Source organism: Acanthochromis polyacanthus, chromosome 19, assembly GCF_021347895.1.
Source record: "Acanthochromis polyacanthus isolate Apoly-LR-REF ecotype Palm Island chromosome 19, KAUST_Apoly_ChrSc, whole genome shotgun sequence".
Taxonomy (NCBI): domain Eukaryota; kingdom Metazoa; phylum Chordata; class Actinopteri; family Pomacentridae; genus Acanthochromis; species Acanthochromis polyacanthus.
In genome coordinates, this window is record NC_067131.1 from 12,677,277 (window position 1) to 12,694,589 (window position 17,313).

At 38.1% G+C, this 17,313-nt stretch overlaps 2 protein-coding genes across 3 annotated transcripts; both read right to left on the reverse strand.

The window, feature by feature from the left end:
• Positions 1-525: 525 nt before the first annotated feature.
• cenpt (centromere protein T) lies at positions 526-9,419 on the reverse strand. 2 transcript variants are annotated; one of them, XM_022200433.2, is made up of 13 exons: positions 8,367-9,419; positions 8,022-8,142; positions 7,801-7,939; positions 7,624-7,717; positions 7,263-7,399; positions 6,985-7,042; positions 6,623-6,759; positions 5,103-6,110; positions 4,336-4,632; positions 4,157-4,256; positions 3,780-3,947; positions 2,857-2,961; positions 526-941 (listed from the first exon to the last, which is right to left on the reverse strand). In XM_022200433.2, the coding sequence occupies exons 1-13, from the start codon at positions 8,450-8,452 to the stop codon at positions 812-814; spliced, it is 2,580 nt and encodes an 859-aa protein (XP_022056125.2). In that variant the 5' UTR covers positions 8,453-9,419; the 3' UTR covers positions 526-811. The 2 variants fall into 2 exon arrangements, with proteins under 2 accessions (XP_022056125.2, XP_022056124.2); XM_022200432.2 differs by having other exon boundaries at positions 8,022-9,419.
• Positions 9,420-9,524: 105 nt separating this feature from the next.
• ndufa4b (NDUFA4 mitochondrial complex associated b) lies at positions 9,525-13,845 on the reverse strand. The gene is made up of 4 exons (XM_022200435.2): positions 13,685-13,845; positions 10,231-10,319; positions 9,999-10,059; positions 9,525-9,813 (listed from the first exon to the last, which is right to left on the reverse strand). Exons 1-4 carry the CDS (start codon positions 13,733-13,735, stop codon positions 9,757-9,759), a joined length of 258 nt encoding a protein of 85 aa, XP_022056127.1. The 5' UTR covers positions 13,736-13,845; the 3' UTR covers positions 9,525-9,756.
• Positions 13,846-17,313: the final 3,468 nt, after the last annotated feature.

Consider the following 17,313-nt stretch of genomic DNA (forward strand, 5'->3'; position numbering starts at 1 on the left):
CAGCTCACCTTCAGGATGTCCGTAATAAATCTGGTACTCCTAATGTTATACGTCTTTGGTTGCTTCTTATTGTGCAATAAACAAACTCGAAATTTCGAATTAAGTTTTCTAACACAGCCTCTGTATTTACCTTCCGTCCTTCATAATAGTGAACCAGTTGGACTGTTGTGGTTCTGCTCCATCTGGTGGACAAAGGAGGAGCACTGGTCTAGAAAACCATCTGAAAAACCCATGAGGATTTTTAGGCAAACTTTTTAAGATTATTCTACACATGCATAATTTATATCCTGTATTTCCTACAACTCATAAGTACAGCATGGTGGCCTGTAAACCTACAGTAAGTCCAATAAAGCAAGAGAAAACACTCAAATTATACAGTAATTATCTACAGCACAATCATACATGAGAACTGACCTATGCAAATACAATACACTAACTTCTATTGTTATTTTAGAGGTAAGTGGAAACCTCTCTGTTGAAAAAGCACATGCAAAAAGAAAACACACATTTCTATTTTATGTAATCTGTATTTTAAAAAATCTTTATTTAAAACTGCTGTCCACAAACTGAAGCTTTATTATGTACACATATACAGATAAGACAAAAAGTGTAATAATTAACAGTCAGAAATGAAATCAGAAAACATTAAACGTAGCCGTTAATAAAAAGTTCCTCCTGCATTTTAGGGATAATATTTCTGCTGGAATTGTGAAGAGTTTGACAGAGCAAAAATACAGATGTGTACTCATTCATTCTTACACTGTACAATACAGACAATAAGACAGACAGAATGCAGCTGCAAATAAAAGATTCACCTCCGCATTTTAGGGATAACAACATTTCCGCTGGTTGCAATGGGGATTAGAAGTTTTCTCTGCTGCATGCTGAGATATTTTTCAATGAGCACTTCTACCGGCACCTTGTCGTTCACATAACCCTGCCTGCAAAAATGCAAAAACACACCAGTTAAATGCAGACCACAGTTTATGATGCATGAGGTTGCTTAAACGTGTGCTCTCCTAAATGAGCGCTACATCTTATAGGACATTTCAGAATTAGTTTCCCCTTTACAAATCACTCACCTGTCCTTTTCCTCACGCTAAATAAAGAACTCAATCTTGCCATCTAGAGGTCGGTACAGGACAGGATTTCTTTGTAAATATGTTCTGTTTATCCTTAGGTGTTTGCTGCACTTGTGGTTTTAAATGTTTTAATGGGCACTGTTTTGTTACAGGTGCTCTAATCAATATTTTACATTAACAATGGGTCAGATTATTGTTGAAGAGAAGTTATCAGACTGCAGCTTTACTGGACTTTGGTTTTATGGCCCACAAACTTTACTATTACCACTCTCATTGGCAGAGTGTCTAGCTGTTGTTCAAAAAGCTCTAACAAGTCACTCTGTGTTATCTGTCCAACACCAAACAGCAGACAGTTACCAACTAGCTCAGGGGTCGGCAACCCGCGGCTCTTTCAGCCCTCTGTTGTGGCTCCCTGTAACTTTGGAAAATAAATTGTTCTGCCTTTCAGGCGCGTTTCAATGCATTTTAATATAGAGAATTTTATTGTGAAATTGCCACTCTTATTTTGGCGTGTCACTCCACCGGATGTGCTGCTGGGGTTTTCTCCTATGACATGAAAGCGCAAAGTTGATGCAGAGAGACAACACGGAGCCTCCGATTCCCACACGTTTTAAGCTTTTTTTGTTTTACTCCTGGAGAAGCAACGCCTGTAGTTTCACATAGTTTTGTACTCAAGAATGGCAAGTCTGTATATTAAAGCTTCACTCCAAGAAAGACATGTCTTGTCTTTGAGTCAAAAGTACTCATGATAGGGTAATACACGTTACTGGCAAGAACACGGCTCGATGTTACGTCCAGCATCCAGGCAGCAGGTCAGAGAGTCAGAGGAGTGTCGTCTTGGAAAATAGGGCAGCGACTTACCGGAGAAAAGTTATTAGCTTAAGATAAATAGATTTTACAAGTTAAATAGACAGTCGCAAAATATTGATTTCCAGCTAACATTACGTAACATATGAGGTCCAGGAACAACAATGACATTAATCAAGTAAGATAAATATTAGTGGTAGGACACAACTAAAAAACATGAATCTATCTAATTAGAGGCTTTGTAATTAATTAATCACGACTGATTAACAAGGGCATAGAGGTAAAAAAAAGCGATATATGCAGTGTTGTCTTCATTTTAAATGCCAAAAGGATTTTGCAGCTCCCGGTGTTTTCTTTTCTGTGGGAAACGGGTCGAAATGGCTCTTTGAGTGTTAAAGGTTGCCGACCCCTGAACTAGCCAGTCAATACAAGATAGCATAGAATAAACAACTACATGCTACTGTTGCCCTGTGTGTAAATAAATGTTTGTTTACGTGTTACCCATTAAAAATTCCATTAGGTAATATGTTAATGTAGTCGTGATAGCTTCTTCATCTTTATCCAAGTGGCTAAAACACATCTTAAATGACGGTTTGTACACTAAATGTCCAATTGGAGCTGAAAGTCCAGGGCAAAGAACAGAATGTATGACTGAAATATAACCATGTTGTTTCTTTGTTAAATGTTGCATGCAAACATTAAATAACTGTGATCATATTTGAGCATTTGCGTCATTTTTGTGATCCAAAACACGACAAATGGCCACTGACTAAGACCATAAAATAAATTTGTCTTCTGTTTGACTGGTACTGAAAACTGACTTGCCTAAGAAAGTCCCTGACATTTCAAACATACTGTGGCAACATTACATTCTTATTTTTTCTTGGTCATTATCTTTTCCAAATAGATAAAAATTAAGTTATGAAGCGGACTTTACCACACTAATAACTTGTGATTGCACACATACCTTTTCAGCAGAAGTATACAATCCTCAACCTCTATGGTTTTTCTCTTCGCATGGGCAGCGTACGTCTCCAAATCCTCCACCAGCCGGTCAAAGAATTTATCCATTCTGGTTAAAATGACGACATATGTCAGTTATCTTAGTGTGACATGCACTGTTCACCAAAAAAAAAAAAAAAAGCTACATGGGATCAAAGGCGACAGGCTTGGAACGAAAGCACTGCATTTCAGTTTGGTGTTCAGTTACTCATTAGTTTGTCTCAAAACTTTTTGATGCTTTGAATCTGCAACATGCCATTTTTTGGGGGAAAACTAACCAAATCTAAGATTAAAATCCTGATATATTTCATCACAGCCCCACAATTACTGTACATGGCTAATTTAAAATACACAAAATGAAATCTTTACTCTAAGCACATTCTGTAAAAAACTTAAATTCTGCGCTGCTTGTTGTAACTAAAATGACATTAGTGACTCAGCAGCAAAGCATCAGTCAAGTGCAAACATTCAGGGATTTCTCAGCTGAACTGCAGGCTGTGTTTACACTGAGCAGAGAGGAGTACAGAAGTATGGAGACAATTTACAAATGTAAATAGTAAAATATCTAAACAATGTAGAGTCACTATTTTTTCAGTATTGGTTACAATTGTGGGCACATTAAAAATGTCATATAAGTGGATTCTAGGTTATTTAAATTGCTGCATGATAATCAAAGAAATCCACCTTTAGTTTTGTCTCATTTTGTGATGTGTAGAATTCCAACAGTTATAATGACCAAAAAATAAGTCTTGAATTCTCTCTACTTCTGGCCATGATTGTGCTGTTTCCATAGAACTTTACATTGCAATGAAAAATAAGCACACAGTGAGTATAGAATAACTCGGAAGCTGGTTTTGGTTCAAAGGGGCTTAGACCCCAGTTACTTACGTCTCGCTTAGGACGGGGTAAACATCCGCAGAGACTTTCGTTTTGGCAAAGTGCCTGAAGACAGCCATCAGGTAGCTCTTAGGAAGACCTGCCGATTTCTTAGCAGGACCCTTCTTCCTCTGTCTCACTTGCTTAGGTTTAGTTGAAGCCAAAGCTTCACTTGTCCTACTGTTATTATAATGAGACATTAAAAGAGATGGTCAGGAACATTGAATTTGATAAACAGAATAAAACCTAGACAACACACAAGTTAACGACACTAATATTTAAACTATGCTTAACATCTAACATTATGCACCACTGGTACATTGTTTCATCAGCCTATTATATCAAGAACTGGCTAAATATGAATAAATGGAGCCAATTTTTAAAGGTACCTGGCTTGGATATTTTTAAAAACAGATGGTGAGGTGGAAGGCTCAGGCTGCAAAAAGTTCCTCTTCTCTCGAACAAATGCTGGAGTCGTACAGGGAAACTCTGAAGAAAATATTAATGAAATCACGTTATATTAAAAAATTATTAATAATAAAAAAGACATACTTAAAGACAGACTAACCTTCATCCTCTTCATCATCATACTCGTCTTCCTCCTGTTCAGAAGCCTCCTCTGCAGGAGGCTGTTCGGGGGAAGCATCCCTCGGGTGCCCGCTGTCTTCAGTATCCTGGGCCATTTCCGGTGGATGGAAGGAGTTCTCTTTATTAGCATCAGGTTCGTTATCTGTCTGTCCTTCAGGTGAGGAATCAGTGAAGTCAGGCTCCCCAGCATGAGGCTGACTGCCCTCATAGCTGCCCATTTCTAAGCCGCTGTGTAAATCAAGAGCACTGTCTGCTTTGTATCTGGCATCAGACCATCCTACATACAACAACACAAAGAGGAATATTTATTATTCAGAAAAAAATAACTGATGAAATCTCAATAAAAATCAATGACAATAAATTTCTCTCCCTTATATAGAACAGCTCTTGAGTTTGCTTTTTGCAATACAACATGTAGCCAGTTTCAAAACACAGTATGCTCAATACTAATAAATAAACAAAAAATAAAATTAACAATAACTAATTGCTTGCTGAGTGAAAAGATGCGAGGATTTGCATGTTTTTTCATGTCTCAATACAGTGAATCAGACATCTTCAGGTTCTTTCTGTTGGCAAATCGAGCCGTCTGAAGAATTCAGCTTTAACATGAATAACTAATGACAAGTGCTTCTAGCAATTTTTACACGTTACATGCTAAATTCATAAATAGCGGTCAAAATTAATTTAAAAAGGAAAACCAATCTTATTTGCAATTCTGTCATTAACAAATTTCAGTTTTGATCATACCTGCCACAGTGTTGTTGGCCAAATCCTCCCCAGCCTTCCTAACAGGAACAATGAGTGCACCCTCTGAGCGATAAGCCCTTTGACTGATGTGATCCAAGGCACCTTTCAGCTGTTTGGATGTCTGCTCTTCCTCCTTCTGTTTCCCATTGTCATCATCGTTGTTCTGAGACTCAGCCTCACCCTCTTCCCTGTCAGACTGGGACTCTACTTCAGCATCTCCTTCAAACTGAGAAAGGGCTCCACCTTCTTCAGTTTGAGATTCAGCTTCACCATCTTCCTCCTCGTCTTCTTTTTCGGTTTGAGAGGCTGGCGCTGCCTCATCTTCCCCAGCCTGAGAGGAACCAGCTTCAACATCCTCTTCAGGTTGGGAATCAACTGCACTTTCGTCTTCAGTTTGAGCTTCAGCTGCGTTTTCCTCCTCTTCTTCAGTTTGCAAATCTGGTGCAACCTCAGCTTCCTCAGAGTTAGAACCGGCTTCAACATCCTCTTCTGGACGGGAATCAGTGGCACCTTCCTCTTCGGTTTGAGTTTCCACTCTGTTTGCTTCTTCTTCAGACTCAGCCACATCATCTGTTACACTAGTCTGAGATTCAGCCACATCTTCTTCCTCAGGTTTCAACACAACTGCAGGATCTTGAACAGCTTCCTCAACATCTTCCTGTGACGGAGACTCCGAATCGCATGTGTCAATTTCAACTTCATCCCCAACCTCTTCTTCGCTTGGAAACACATAAATGTTGTTTCCCAGGTTGCTCTGCTCCTTTTCCACCTGCTCTTCCTGCTCGATCTGTCTTTGAAGCTGAGAGGCCATAACTGTGGGTTTATCCTGAGTTGCAACAATGGAGAAGTTAGAGGTGATGGCATCAGGCTGGTCGTACAGAGCCGTGTTACAGTTTACGATATCAGTTGTGATGTCAGGCTCACTGAGTTTGCTTAGACCCAAGGTGAAGCCTTCAGAGAAGGCGGTCTCACCAAGATCCCGCTGTACCACTGCATCCCTGCTCATAGCTGGATGACAGGAAAGGAGACAACCAAGAAGCACGTTTTTAAAAACCAGTAAAAATGGTGACAGGAGATGCAGATGGCCCATAAATCTTTCAGGTTAGAATAGACCAGTCTGACAGTTTTTAGGGTATTAGAGCCTGGGAAGTGCATCAATTATTTAGCCAAACAATAAAAAAATAGTTTATAAGAGTAATGACTTTTTTTATCAGTTTTTAAGTTACAACACAGTTGTTTATTATTTTGCTGGTTGCTTGTCAATATTTTGAGTCCTTAGGTTGTACGGCTGCTGATCAGTCTCAGAAAGTATGTCCCATTTGCTCTATAAATATATAAACATCACATTTTACAGTTTAACTGGTTACTAAAACACATTCACAGTAAAGAAATTTCATGAAAATTCAAGAAAAAAAATGTCATGAAAAAAATGCTTTCATGGACGAGTTAAAAATAGGATTATACATGAAAATGTATAAAATCTGCAGATTTTTTAGGAGTATTCTAACCACAATAATCACCTCCCATCTGCAGTTTCTTTACAGCTGCACCAAATTCTTCCACTGTGATTGTTCGTCGGTTTGAAACTCTTCTCTGCAAGCCCCTTTTCTCTGTCTGACCACCAACGAAGGGCGTTTTTAGACTCAAGGAAGAAGAACTGAAAAACAGATCGGTCAATTGCATAGTATGCTTTTAATTCATTTGTGACTGACTTAAAGTTAAGTAAATGCCTGATCACACAGGGGGAAGAGAGAGAGAGAGAGAGAGAGAGAGAGAGAGAGAGAGAGAGAGAGAGAGAGAGAGAGAGAGAGAGAGAGAGAGAGAGAGAGAGAGAGAGAGAGAGAGAGAGAATAACAACATTACAGAATTTTATGTCATTTACCTTGACAAAGATAGTAATGAAGGGTTGTCTATTGATTCTTCAGTTACCTCTTCAGCATCTGTACACAGAAGCAACCATTAGCTGGTACATCACAGCAAACGTTCACCGATACAGCTCATATATTCATACGCACCATCTTCCTAATAATATGCTTCTGAGAAACAATATTGAGAGCAATCTTACCCTATTTTAAATGCATATTTTTACAAAAGCAAATATTTATAAGACCTTACATAACTTTCAGTCACTGTAGGCAAGACTAGTTGATTAAACCTTACCATCGCTAACTTTTAGTCGTTTTTCAAAAGCTGTTACATTCAGGCTCCTACGTGGTCTCTTTCGGCTCAGTCCTTTTGCAGTGCTTGGTATATTGCCTATAGTAATATCAGGCAGATCCAATCCTGACAGCTCAATACTGAAAATCAAGAAAATATATATACACTTGTTATTACATGACATTATTTAATCAGCTGTCTATAAATGGCCAACATAGAAAAAGTTGATGCAAAAGTTCTCATAGCCAACATCAGCAGTTACTTAAAATATGGTTGGACAGACTTCCCAAAAGCCATCCTGTTACACTCATAGACTGTATAATAAATACATTTAATATACAGTCTATGGTTACACTCAGCTCACCTCGAATGTGTCCTGGAAACAACGGATTTGTCTGAAGGTGCCGCTGGTTCTCCAAACGCCCCTTCCTCATGAACCACAGGGGAATGCACAGGCTCTGGAATATATGATCAAAACATATGGTTAGAAACGTAAAGAAAGAGGGTAAAGAGATAATTAAAGGCGGGTATGTGCACACACCTGTCTGCAGGATGTTCATGAGTATGTGCCTCGGAGTGTCCGCGTCATCAAACAGCACTGGAGCAGGTGTGTTTGTCTTTCTGAGTGCAACTGAGGCAGTCCTCCTTCTAGTAGCAGGCAGGGACTTTCTGGTTATACTCTACGAGGAATATAAACAGGTCAGATTCAAGACACTCAAAGGGACACTCGTGATTAGCAAATACGCTGCTTATCTTCTTCACCTCACGTATTTTGTGTTTCAGGCTGCGTCTAAGGATGTCCTGTGGGGTTTGGGGACCTGCATTTTTCTTCCTCAGTCTGGCACTCTGTCGGGTCCCGCTGCTACTGGCTCCCCGAGAGACACTAGAGTCAAGACAGCTTAGTAATGGACATAAAGACATCTGGACTTGTTTGCTATAAATCGGAATTTGTATGGCATCTTGGGATAAAACTACTCCAACTTCCATGCATGTATACACAAGCAAACAACTAAGCATACGGAGTCAGGTCAGCAGTGAGGAGGAACGTTAGTGATGTCTTAGGTGGCTTAAGTTTGCTAGGTTTTGCTCAAAACAGCTATACAGTACCTGCTGGTGATAGGAGTCTTGGGTGACTCGATGCTGAGGATATTGTGCAGCAGAACCCGAGCAGACAAGTCCTCTGTAGGATCCATTTTGACACCGAGCCGCTGGTTAGCCGAAGATAACAAACAAACGTGATTAACACTCAAACAGTAACGCTAACTTTGTTAGGCTGCGCTTTCTGTAAATAGGCGAAATATCCTCAAAGAATGGATACGAAAGACGACAGTGTCGTTTCTTACAGCTTTCATCTAGCTAAACATCATTTACCCCCGACTTTGTATCTGACGTTGTTTGGTTCAACGGATCATTTTCTGTCCCGCGTTATATTTAAGTGAAATCTCGCGAGAGTAGCGCCTTCTTCCACGACTTTATCGAAATGGCGGTTTGCCTTCAACTGGAACGCTACCGCCCCCAAGTGAAGAAAACAAGGATCGCACAAGGTTCAGAGTTTTGGTAGAATAGGAATTATTATTAGTTGTACTTAACATTTCAGTGTGATTTTTGCCAGTTTGTAAAAGATAGATTATTTTATTGCTAGAATGTAAAGTCGAAAGCAGATTTACTGATACTCTCAAACATAATTATATTTCCAGTGTTCAGACCTAGAATCAGCAGCACATGGTAATTAATTAGCAGTTTGAGTTGGTTTCCTTCAAGAATCTGACAGTGCTTCATCACTTTTAGGAAAGCAACAAGCATAATCTCATGTCCTCTTTAAAGTGTAATGTTTCTCAATGTGTGTCTTTTTTAGTTTGTGGCATTTTACTCCACTTTACTTCACTGTTTTCACCACTTACTATTATAAAAGTCATTTTAGGGACATTTATTGCACTTTAGCATTCACTATGAACACTGATGCATGGATTGGATGTTTGTTTTTCAGTTCATTTATGCACCATATCTCTGTCTTTCAAATTAACCATGAATTAAAACAAAGCACACGTATGAACAGCGTTTTTGAAGCACTCCGGTGTAGAATATTAGGCTATTTGCACCCAAAAAATCACAAAACACTAAATGATAAATCATCAGAAAAGCATTAATAATATTTCTGTAATATTTCTCTAATATTTAAGCTTTTGAAATCCTCAATTTGATATTCCTGGTGCGTTGTGGTCTTTCAACCAAAGCTTTTCAAGAAACAAACATCCCAAAGAGACGTGTGATTGAAATAGTTTTAATAATTTACAACAAAGCAAAAAAGAAAAACAGATTGGTAAAACAGGTGGTTGCCTGTTTTATTTATTTAAGGTAATGATCCCTCTCTCCCCTTACGTCACGCTGGAAATGCACAAATGTGAACAACCTTCAGTCAGTGTCATGAGCTTATTTGTATTTGGCAAAAAGTGCAACGGCTCCTCACACAGATCGCAACATTAGAGACAGAGGAGGCCTAGAAGTCTGGCCTGTCCTTCTTCAGCTTGGAATAATCCATGTTCACGGTGAAAAGCTGCACACACAGGAAAAAAACAACACAATCAGTACAACGGTGGCAATATGGACTTTGACACAAGATAACAGAGATGGTATGAATTGCCCTTAATAGAAATATGCTTTTGCTTTATGGTGGCACACAGAGAAATAAAACACCATTAGGAATTGGTAATCATTGGAAAATGTGCAGCAGAATCACACCTTGTACTGCTGGTTGGTGTCCATCTTGTTCCAGGGCTCAGGGTTGTTTTTGCGATCCCAACTGAAGACAACAAAACTCTTTATTAAACAGCATATTACTGAGGTTACTGGTGTTCCTACTAGAACATTTAACACTGATGAACCTGAACAACACTGATGGACAAACAGTCAAAAAACGGGTTTATCCACTACAGCAAAGTCCATTTTTCTAATAACTCAGACTGATACTTACGAGACGTCAGGGTTTTTCAGAGCCAGTCTGCCCAAGTACAGCATGCTCATAGTGGCCCCACCACCGATGAAGATGAAGAGGGGGATCAGCTATGAGGAAAAGAACATGATTTGTGTTAAGTCAAGATTAAAAAAATACTATCTGTGGGCTGACGGTGTTCCTCCTGCTGAAAAGCACACTGAAAATAGGTTCTTTGACCAACAACTACTTTGACTTCCTTTTGTATTCCTCCTACAGCTGCCGACTGCTGGGGAAAACCTCGATTTTAGGCACAATATTCCTGTCGATTTTCTGTCTGTTTCAACATCTAAAAACATTGGGATCATCCAGTGAAGAATTTATCCCGGGAACATTCTAGCACTACAGATTCACACACATAAAAATTGAAGCGTGTAAATGCGTGAAAGTGTTTCAGGTGAGACTCTCGACTGATGTTCCCGTCAATTTAAGAAGGATTTGTTGTTCTTTGACTCCATCTCCAGCTGTATGTCTCTACCAGTTGCCACTAACATAACCAGGATTTTTTTTCATCTTATATTATATGAATAATTTTCAGCTAAATTTGCCCTGTTATTCCCAGAAAACTAAGCCTTTAAGAGAAATATTAACAGCCTGTCACATAATTCAATGACATTTAGAATATACTGCAAAAAACAACAACAAAAAATAGCTTTTACTGGTTATTTGTTATGTCCGTAAAATAACAGAAGAAAGTACTGATTTACTTGTTTGTCGTTAAAAAAAATTGATATGATTGTAAAATCATTCTCATCAAAAAATTGTGTTTTTAGAAATGGTAGTTCATTCTTTTACAATATTTGCCAATGGAATGACACTGCTTCTACTGTATTAAAATACAAAAAATCTAATATTTACCATAAATGGAAGAAAATGGTAAATATTTTTAAATTGTTATTGTGCAGATGCTTCCTAATTTACTAAATCACAAATAATATCTTAAAAAATACTACATCTGTCATAATGTCCACATCAAAAAACTGCAATTTTTACATAAATGTATTTGCTTTCCTATAATGTTTGACAGTTTAATTGCAATGTTTTACTAAATCTAAATCAGCTAACTATACAGATATTTTTTACAGTGTTTCCCAGTGTCTTAATGGTGCAGTACACTAACCTATTTAATTTTTTCAGGCACCTTTGATGCCAGATTTTTACCATTTCTTACTGGATTTTTTTTTTTTTTTTTTACAGTCTACATAACATTTACTCACAGATATTAGGTTTATTTGTCTATTTCAGTCTGCTTTTAGTTTCTTCCTCTGCTGTCCCTGAGCCTGGTTCTGCTGGAGGTTTCTTCCCATTTTCCCAGATGTTTTTTCTCACTGTTGCTCAAAAGTACCCTAATGAGGATAAAGCGGTGTATAGAGAATGGATGGATGGATGGATGGGTGGATGGGTGGATGGATGGATGTTGCTCAAAAGTAATCATTAGGATTGACCTGAGAAGACTTCTGTTCAGAATTCAAGCTATAAACATTAATTGAATTCCCATTACATTTGAAAAATCTTCGAGTAAAATTGCCAAGTTAATCACAAAAAGGTTAGAGGAAGCCTTAGACACTCTATAAAGTAATGCAAAAAAAAGATTAGGTGGCAAGAAAAACGTCTAAATCGATTGATGTCATTTGTGGACTGACCGTTGAATTTATTGACCTTAAAAGCTGCAAACATTGCCTTGATGAGCTGCGTTGATGTTATAATGTAGGTAAATATGCCAACTTAATACTGTGTGTAACTCAAACTAAATTTCTGCATTAATTAATTTAAACCTAAATTCAAGCTGTAGCAAATTAAATTTGTTTTGCAGCTTCGTTTGGCTCCTACCATTTTCACAACATACATGTTTATGCTACCAGTTATTAAATAATCGGCCAATAAAATTCCATCAAACTTAATGTTGGTTTCTCATTGGTTCATTTAAATATCTTCTTAAGTCAGACAATCTTGAAATTATCTTGTTTTGAGTTGAATTTTACAAGACAACTCGAAATAAGTTTAACCCTGGTGTCGTCCTGCCGGTCAAAATTGACCCGTTTTAAAGTTTGACAATGTGGAAAATATATATATTTTCACAGTGAAACTTCTGATGTCCACATTTTCAACATTTTTGGGAAATCTTTGAACATTTTTTGGTGGAAAAAAGAAATGTGAAATGTTTCTGAAGAACATTCACAAAAAAGCAACCTAAATTCGCTGGATTTTGGTTGATTTTTTGTGAATGTTCTTAAAGAAACTATCTGAAGTTTTACTGATAAATATGTAATCACTTTAGATATTTTTAGGATTTTTCGGGGGAAGATTTTTACTCAATTTTTTGAAAATGTTTACAAGAATTGTCTAGTCAAACTTGGGGGATTTTTAAAAAAAATAAAACTTTTAAGGATTTATTGGAATTTTCTTTCGGAAGGTTTTGCAAATTTTCTGAAATTGGGGAAATTTTTTGCTGCATTTTTGAATTTTTTTCAGACAAGGAAACTATATTTTTTGGCGCCCGTAAATGAGGACAACAGGAGGGTTGAGTTCATATCAGCAGACTGTGAGAACAACAGACAACCTTAAACATTAAAAAAAAATAACAGAATGACTTCATGATTCTGTGCCATAAAATAAATAGTATTCCAATACTGACACAAGACATGCTTTTACCACAGAGCATGTTTTACATAATGCCTCATTTCAGTAGTAAAACATTCAAATGAGTGGATCAGCAGGGAACATAAACACATCTGCCCTTTGGTCTATTAATATGAAGCCTGCCGTAAAGCAGAACTGTCACCCCCTCGTCCTTGTGTAAATACTCTCACATACATTGCCTTGGCCTTGACTCAGGCTGTATGGAAACTATACAACACTGTACCTGCTGCAGCGACCTCCACACATGGCTGAACACCCATTCTAAGGAAAAAACAGGCCTGCTTTTCCACAGATCTGTCGCTTACATCATTATTACCCTCTAATATGCCAGATCTGAAAAAATTGATCACATCCAATCAGAGCAGGTGGTTACAGTTTTCAAGATGCCAGCGACAGGGGGGGATCCAGTCACGAAGAGGGTGAAAGAGAAAAAATACAAGCCTGGGATTTTACAAGAAGGTTGAAAATGAGAATAAAATGAATTCAAATGTGTAAATGTGTGTTTATGGTGCGTTTTAACCCGAAATCTTCCATTAAAATGAACATCAATTTTGATGCTGCCGTAAACATCCTAACTGTTGGCATCCAGTGAGGAAATCTGTGCGGGAATATGTGAATAAAATCCTTTGTGTCTCATTAATTGATCTCTGATAATTAGGGAGAAATTTTTGGAGACACGGGAGCGCGCCTGGCCACACCGCGTCCTGACTGCGCTCAGACACGTTTCAATGTCACCGGGTCGTTTATGGATAAAAATCACAGCGAAAACGATTTTTTAAAAAACAAAAAGACTTACAGCTGGGTGGCTCTTGAGCTGTTTGGCGACGGTCCCCAACAGAGACGACATGGTGGATGTCTGGGTCCGCTAACGGGAAAATGTGCCGGTGCAAGCGCGCTCCTCTGCGGACGATCTGAGCGCGTTTCCTGCAGGCCTGAACGTACAGAGAAACCGCACACCTCCTCCTTTACTGGCAGCCAATCCCACCGTGCAACGACAACAGCTGTGCATCCGGACTGTATGGATCATGACTGCAGGGGCTTAAAGCAAACAATCACTGACAGGTTTTATTTCCTGATAGATAATCATTGACACAGCAGGAATGAGCTGAAACCACACACAAAAAAAAAAAATAAAAATCAGAGAAAAGTCTAACCACAATTCCATATCACTGATAAATAGACTGATTAACATTTATTTAATGAGAAAACACCCAATTGAGAGCAAAGATGTCATTCACAGCAGTACTCTGATGGCAATAATTACGCAAGTTTAACATTTCTATATGCACACTACCTGTCATTTTCATTGTAGATTGTCATTGAAGGCATCAAAACTATGAATGACCACACATGGAGTTATGTTGTGAAGAAAAAGTGTGAAATAATTCATGTTTTATATTTTAGATTCTTCAAAATAGCCACTCTTTGCTTTGATTGCTGCTTTTTGCACACTCTTGGTATGCTCTCCATGAGCTTCATGAGGCAGTCACCTGAAATAATGCTGAAATATTTGCATATATTTCTTGAAAATAATAATAATAAAAAATCAGAGATAAGCAGTGGAAACATGGCATAATATTTAAAACAAGTAGCCTGGAGATTTTTGCATTTATTTCATGTAAAAAAATAAAGTTTGTACAGTATGTACTTTTGTGTTCATAATGGACATATGCTTTAATATTTATGGTGGCTATAACTTGAATTAATGCATATATGCCATTGCTAAAATGTTAAATAGACTAACTGTTGTGCTGATAATGGAAAAATGCTGTATATAGATCATACAAACTTTATTTTATGTGGTATTTTCAAGTAAATATTCAAGTAAAACAAAGTTTTTTAAGGTTAAAACTTCTTTTTACAGTAAAATATGGAAAAAAGCACATTTTTAACTGTAAAATCAAAAACATCAATACATTTCTTTACTGTAAAGGAAGGAAATATTTCTACCGTTTTAGTGTTCTGGCAACCATAGCTGCCGTAATTTTACTGTAAAAACAACTTCAGGTTGTTTTTTTACAGTGTATTTATGACACCAACTAACAGAAGCTTTAACTGTTTCAAGGTTTCAAAAATCTCTTACCTATGATACTCCGTGACCATTTTCCACCTATGAAGTACATGAAAGCAGTGTTTTTCAAATTCAGAAATGGGGTCCTCAAGGAAATCTAATCTTGTCTGCACGTATGGTAACCCATTATTTACATTTAAAAGTGACAGTTAATCTAGAATAAAAATAGACGATGTTGCTCCCTTTGAGTGGTGAGTGATCGCTAATTTCTCATGCAGAACACAATGACTGTTCTGAGAGATTTACCTACAAGTCTGAGAGAAACGAGATACACGGCATCAAGTGTCTGGACAGCAGGACGTATGGAAACAACAACTGAATTGTTTTCTTTGTACATGCTACCCCTGGGATCCATTAAAAAAAAAAGTCCTTTCACTGTTTTGCAGATGATGTCCTGATTTACTTACCAAAACTGCTGGTTCGTTGCTGCCGTTACTCAACTGCTTGGAGGATCTAAAATCATAGTTGGAAATGAATTGTCTTTGTCTCGATGAAACCAAAACAGAGACTGTTGTTTTTAGCCGTCCAGATCAATTGGTTGACTGTGTCAGTGCTCTTGACCCATGGGAATCTATAACTGGCCCTCCTCAGAAAATCTGGGAGTGATTTTTGGCATGATGAGACACTGATAAACAATTTGCAACCCGCTGCTGGAAGAGACGCACAGTTTATTTCTAAAATAAAGAAGCCTAGCTTTATTCTGAGCTTCTTAGTCAGTTCCTCACTATGAGTTCTTAAAGAGGACCGATACCCGGGTACGTACACCCCGTCAAAACTTTTGAGACACTTTCTCATTCAAATAAATTAGAACCCGTCTCAAAACGTTTGACCGGGGGTGTATAACACTGGACAGTTTGAAACTGAGCTCCAGTTATTGCACTAATTGTAAAATTTAGAGTTTTTTTCTTTCCATCTGGTGATCAGCGTGTACTTAATTTTATCTGGATGTAATTGAAGTTTAAGGCTGATCAAAGCCTTTTGAAAAGTCCATTAGAACAGTAGGGGGTGCTCATAAATAAATGTGTCAGTATGATAATGAATAGAGCCATTTCTAACTTCTAAACCTTGGTTATTTATATGCAGTGTAAACAAAAAGGACAGAGTACTGACTGCTGTAGCACCAAACCAAGTTGATGACTGTCCATAACTAAGGCTTCAGCTCTGCTACTTCAGGGTATAAAACTAAATATATCCATTTGTTTGAAAACCAGTTGATCTAATTCAATCGTGATCTTAACCTGGCAATAGCCAGATTAATAATTGTGTAGTACTTGATAGTACTCCACAATATCAATCTGGGACCGCTCCATGTAAATCCGTTCGGAGGAAAGAGGCACGGATTGGACAATGCAACAGTATGTCCCGCCTCTGACAGGTTTGTTTTTAGCCAATCGCGGGATCTTCACAACGAGCGGAGCCAATTGGTAGATTAAACGCTTACCAAAACCCGTAGGTAAAAAAGCACAAACATCTTTACCATCCAGAAATGCGCAAAGCGCCTCTCGTTGTTCTTCCTTCAAAGAAGCGATAGGAGATTCAGCTAAAACTGACTTAATAGCAGCATCTACACGATCGTTGTCCTCCGTTGCCATGCTTGTTTTGATCTACTGGCGCTTGGTGTCGTCGTCACACCCGGATATCCCGCCCCACACACGAATACTGCTGCGTGATTGGCCCGAACCAACTTGGTGCTGTACGAAAAGTGAAGGCAGGAGCGGAGCAAGATGGTTTCTTGAGAGATTTGTGAACTCACAAATATCGCGAGAAATCAACTTGCTGGCAAGGTTATCATGATCTGTTTTTAGCAGGTAAAAGTTCGTCCAGTTGTCAAGGATTGATTTTTTTTCCCTGTAGATTGGATTGGTTTTTCTGGTTTCATTGTCTGTTCATCTCCATTTTTTTTCTGAGAACCCATTGGAAACTAGACTTTGCATCTGGCCATTAAATTAAACAAATTGCTCTGATGCAAATTGTTAAAAATTAAAAAAGTGCAATCTGATCTATGACGTAAAGATAAGAACTGCTGAATCACTGTTGATGATTGAAATATTTCTGCTGCGTCAGACTCATTTTAACCATGACCGTTTTCGTTTTCCACCACTAATATGCTTTTTCCCATAAGTGAGTAGGGCTGAGAAATGAAGGACTGCACCAATTCAACCAGACGCATAAAAATCATACTGAGAAAATCACATGTAGCCTGATAGAAGTGTCAGTCTGAAATTGCAAACCAAATGCAAGATGAAAATTAGTGTGCATTTCACTAGTGCCGCAAGTTAGAATATTTTCCTTAGTTTGTTGGTTATTTCATGAAGGGATTACTTCCTTAAATCATGAAAATGCATAACACAGTT